General features: G+C 34.7%; 1 protein-coding gene across 1 annotated transcript; it reads right to left on the bottom strand.

The window, feature by feature from the left end:
- Nucleotides 1-2397: 2397 nt before the first annotated feature.
- LOC125176219 (olfactory receptor 2AJ1-like) lies at nucleotides 2398-3336 on the bottom strand. Its single transcript, XM_047877287.1, has one exon. It carries the CDS (start codon nucleotides 3334-3336, stop codon nucleotides 2398-2400), a length of 939 nt encoding a protein of 312 aa, XP_047733243.1.
- Nucleotides 3337-4739: the final 1403 nt, after the last annotated feature.

Here is a 4739-nt window from a genome sequence, read left to right as displayed (position 1 = left end):
TATATAAGACATAATTTTAAAGATTCACTTATTTAATACTATGTATTTCCTTCTAGCACAGGATGAGTACTTTTGTTTTACCACAATTAATGTATATATACAAGTGTATGTATATATATTTCTCACTTCAGTAACAAAGGTTTCAAAACAAACTATTGAATGAACATTGAATATTTAAAGTAACGTTTGGAAATTTTTCATTCGTTTTTAGAAACTTCCAGGAGAGGGTAAAGTGATACATATAGCTGTATTAGTCGTTGATTTAATGTAATGATGAAATTTTGCTTCCCAAATTCCCTCTTAATTAAGCTTGAAAGGAAGTGAGAACAAAAGTTGCTTGTGCTTGCTAGACTGTTTTTGGTCCCTCTCTACATCTCTTTCTCTGTATAGAGGCATAGCCCTCTGGCTCAGATTTTCACAATAAAAAATGATCCAGAAGTACTAAGACAAAGATGCAATGGGTGCATGGAAATTCTTACATGCAGTACTTGCTAACATTATTGTGTAAGAAAACATGGGTCATGGATTTCAAAATTAAGTGTTTTCACTATTTAGAATCCATATTAATAGAAATTGAATGCTATTTTTAAATAACTTTTAATAAATGTTATTCATAGTAATTTTATTAACTAAATATTTAATGCATGAAATATATTAAATGTATTACATATGTATTCTTGTATTAAATTACACACTTAGTAATATAAATAATACACACTGAAACAATACTTTAAATTATAAAAATGCATTAATTGATTTTTCTGTTTTGAGGCATTGTTGATATAATTATACTATACCTAGGTGTTCAGCATAATAATTCAATATATATATACATATATATATATATATACTATGTATATAGTAAAATATTATCACAAAAAGTTTAGTTACCATCTATAATCAACCATAGTTACAATTCATTTTCTTCTGATGAGAACTTCTAAAACCTACTCTGTTAGCAATTTCCTATGTACAAATGTACAATAGAAAATTGTTAACTAGAGTCACCATGCTGTTCATTACATTGCAGAACTTACTTTTTAACTTATAAATTTTATAACTAGAAGTTTTTACCTTGTGAACACTTGCACCTATTTTGTCTACATTTTTATGCATTTTTGATAGCAGGTTGTAATATTGGAATTATATTTTACTCTTTCATGAAATACAAAAGTTCTATGAAAAGGTGTCATAGACTCTGGGTCTTCAGTTCTTTCTTGTCCAGCAAGAAAGTGGGGCACAGGATTAAAAATGCAAGAGATGGCTAATGCCCAGGAGAAGACAGAAGCCCTGATTAAGGGTCTTTGCTCCGTTTTTATTAGGATCAGAAGGGTTATAAACATGGTGATGGACATGCACAAAGAGACAATGAAACTGAACATTAACTCATGGGCATGAGGGAAAGAGGGTTTTGAAAATATGTGGATTTAGAGGTTTGGGTTAATACAAAACAAAATCCTGGCACCTGGGAGAAGGTTGTTTACAGCACATTCAGTGAGGCCCTATGTCTTTTTACCTAAACTGGCTTAGGGGAGGAGATATACAGAGCATACTACCTCAGGGTCAGCAAGGCACCATTCTTTAGCTCCACTATGGGCAACTTTGCCCTGCAGTCACTATAGCCCTATTTACCTGTTTACCTAATTTTATCCTCCCTTCCTGTGAAAGCAGCTTTCTGCTATAGTACTAAGTTGGGGGGCACTTCTGCCCTGAATACCTAATCTTGTTTACCTCATCTTGGATGTTTTGATCATTAGACTCCCTATTCCTACACTTTTGTCCTACACTGGGACCTTTGCCTCACTTTACCTATTCTTATTTACCTAATCTTGTTTACCCAAACTTGGGTCTGTACACCCTATGACTTTCTAATTCTTTATGCCTTTTTAACCCATCAATGCAGGCTCAGGGAATTCCTAAGCTTGTTCCCCACACAAAGGTAGGTAGATCCCATAAAATGTGACTGTATTATAAAAGATAATTTTTTATAATTTCTTAGAATTTTAGAGGGAAGACACAATATATTTTTAGATGTATGTGTTTATTAAAAAAAAATTTAAACGTTTACTTATTTTTGAGAGAGAGACAGAATGCAAGCAGGTGAGGGGCAGAGAAAGAGGGAGACACATAACCCAAAGCAGGTCCAGGCTCTGAGCCATCAGAACAGAGTCTTATGTGGGGCTCGAACCCACAAACCACAAGATCATGACCTGAGCCAAAGTCAGACACTGAACCAACTGAGCCACCCAGGTGCTCTTAGATGTATGTGTTTGTGAAACTTTATTATTATCAGGGTTTTGGAGATATCCACTTCTTTCCATGCTTAATGGTATAGAAACTTATTTTGTTTCCATATTAATATAGAAAACACACACTTCAAGTATTTTTATTACTATTTTAATGGAGAAAGTTACTTTTGAGCATATTTTTCATTGCCTCAAGGACATCTTTATTCCTAAAGCTGTAGATTATAGGGTTGAATGTAGGTGTGAGGATGGTATAGAATATTGCCAAAGACTTGTCTTGGCCTGGAGTGTGGTATGATTTGGGTCTCATGTATGTGAAAATAAATGGCCCATAATACATTGTGACCACCATCATGTGGAAGGAACAGGTAGAAAATGACTTTTTCCGTGCTTCTGATGATTTCATTTGAAATACAGTAATGAGAATTTGGACATAAGAAGCAACGATTAGGGAGAAAGGGACAAGCAGAAAAATTAAGCCACTTACATAAATTCCTCGTTCATAGAGTGTTGTGTCCACACAGGACAACTTCAACATGGCAGGGACTTCACAGAAAAAGTGATCAATAGTTCTTGAGGCACAGAAGGGAAAGTGGAGTGCATAAGCTGTGTGGACTATGGAGTTGACAGTCCCAATAAGCCAGGACCCTCTAGCCATGACAATGCAGACATAGTCATTCATAAGAATGGGATAATGCAATGGATGACAGATGGCTACATAGCGATCATAAGACATTGCTGCCAGGAGAAGGCACTCGCCACCCAGGAGAGTGAGGGATAGAAATACCTGGAAGCCACAACCTACAAATGAAATAGTTCTGCTGCCTGACAGAAAGTCAGTGACCATTTTGGGAACAATGTTGGAAATATGCAAGATGTCCATAAAAGAGAGATGGTTCAGCAGGAAATACATCGGAGTGTGGAGTCTTGAGTCCCTGAGGATAAGGAGGATCATGACTGTGTTTTCTGTTACAGTCATAATAAAAATGATGAATATAAAGGAAAAGAAAACTAGACTTGATTGAGAAGAAGAGAAGAGTCCCAAAAGAATAAAATCACTGGTGAAAGTGTGATTTTCATGTCCCATCATGAACGTCTCTCTTTTTCCTAAAGTAGAAAATAAAATAGAACTAAAATAGAGTAGCGTAAATATTAAACTCATTTACATTTAGATGCACAATAAAGTGAGAGTTAGTGATGCATATTTTGCAATTAAAGTTAATGGAATGTCAACCAGTTTTTGAAGTGGGCTTGTTTCACAACATTGTCATTTATTTGTTTGAATCAACTGATGATATTGAGTACATTGAGTGAGCTATTTACTCCATGTAGTCTCATAGTCTCAATTCCATATTCTTTATTTTGGTTCAATCTTTGTCAAGTGTCACCTTTTCCAGGAGACCTAACTGTAAACACTGTTTTCTCTTTCTTTCTTTCTTTCTTTCTTTCTTCTTTCTTTCTTTCTCTTTCCTTCTTAATTGTGTTTCAAATTTTTATTTAAATTATAGTTATTTAACATATAATGTAATACTGGTTTCAGGAGTAGAAATTAGTGATTCAACACTTACATATAACACCCAGTGCTCATGATAACAAGTGCTGTCTTATTGCCAATCACCCATTTAGCCCACCCTCTATTCACCTCCCCTCCAGCAACCCTCAATCTGTTCTCTATATTTAGGAGTATTTTATGGTTTGCCTCCCTCTCTCTTTTTTTTCCTCTTCCCCTATGTTCATTGTTTTGTTTCTTAAATCCCACACATTGGTGAAATCATATAGTACTTGTGTTTCTCTGACTGACTTATCTTGCTTAGCACAATACACTCTAGCTCCAAGCACATCCTGGCAAATGGCAAGATTTCATTTTTTGAAGACTGAATGATATTCCATTATACTTATATGCCACATCTTCTTTATTCTTCAGTCAATGGAAATTTGGACTCTTTCCATAATTTATTTTTTTAATTATTTTAATGTAATGTTTATTTATTTTTGAGAGAGAGAGAGAGAGAGAGAGATACAGAGCATGAGCAGGGGAGGGACAGAGAGAGAGGGAGACACAGAATCCAAAGCAGGCTTCAGGCTCTGAGCTGTCAGCACAGAGCCTGACAAGGGGCCTGAACTCACAAACTGTGAGATCATGACCTGAGCCAAAGTCGGACACCTAACCAACCATAATTTAAAATTTAAAATAAAACCATAACTACCATATTTCTCCTCTGCTCTCTTTGATGTATTTTGCAAATCAAATTTCATCTTCTATATATTAAATAAACTTATGAAATACATTCCTGTTTATTGTGATTCTAACCCACCAGAACTTGAATTTCCCAATTGGAAACTTTCATTAGAACTCTGTATTAGATGAATGGCTAACACAATGCTTGGTAGGTTGTAGATGCTGAATAATATATTTTTAATACATGAGTAAATGAATATAATATGGAACTCAATTTTCTGTCTCATTTTTATCTGGATAAAACTTAAAGAAAA

Source organism: Prionailurus viverrinus, chromosome A1, assembly GCF_022837055.1.
Source record: "Prionailurus viverrinus isolate Anna chromosome A1, UM_Priviv_1.0, whole genome shotgun sequence".
NCBI lineage: Eukaryota > Metazoa > Chordata > Mammalia > Carnivora > Felidae > Prionailurus > Prionailurus viverrinus.
Note: the sequence above shows the minus strand (reverse complement) of the source record. Positions and strands in the feature narration are given on the sequence as shown.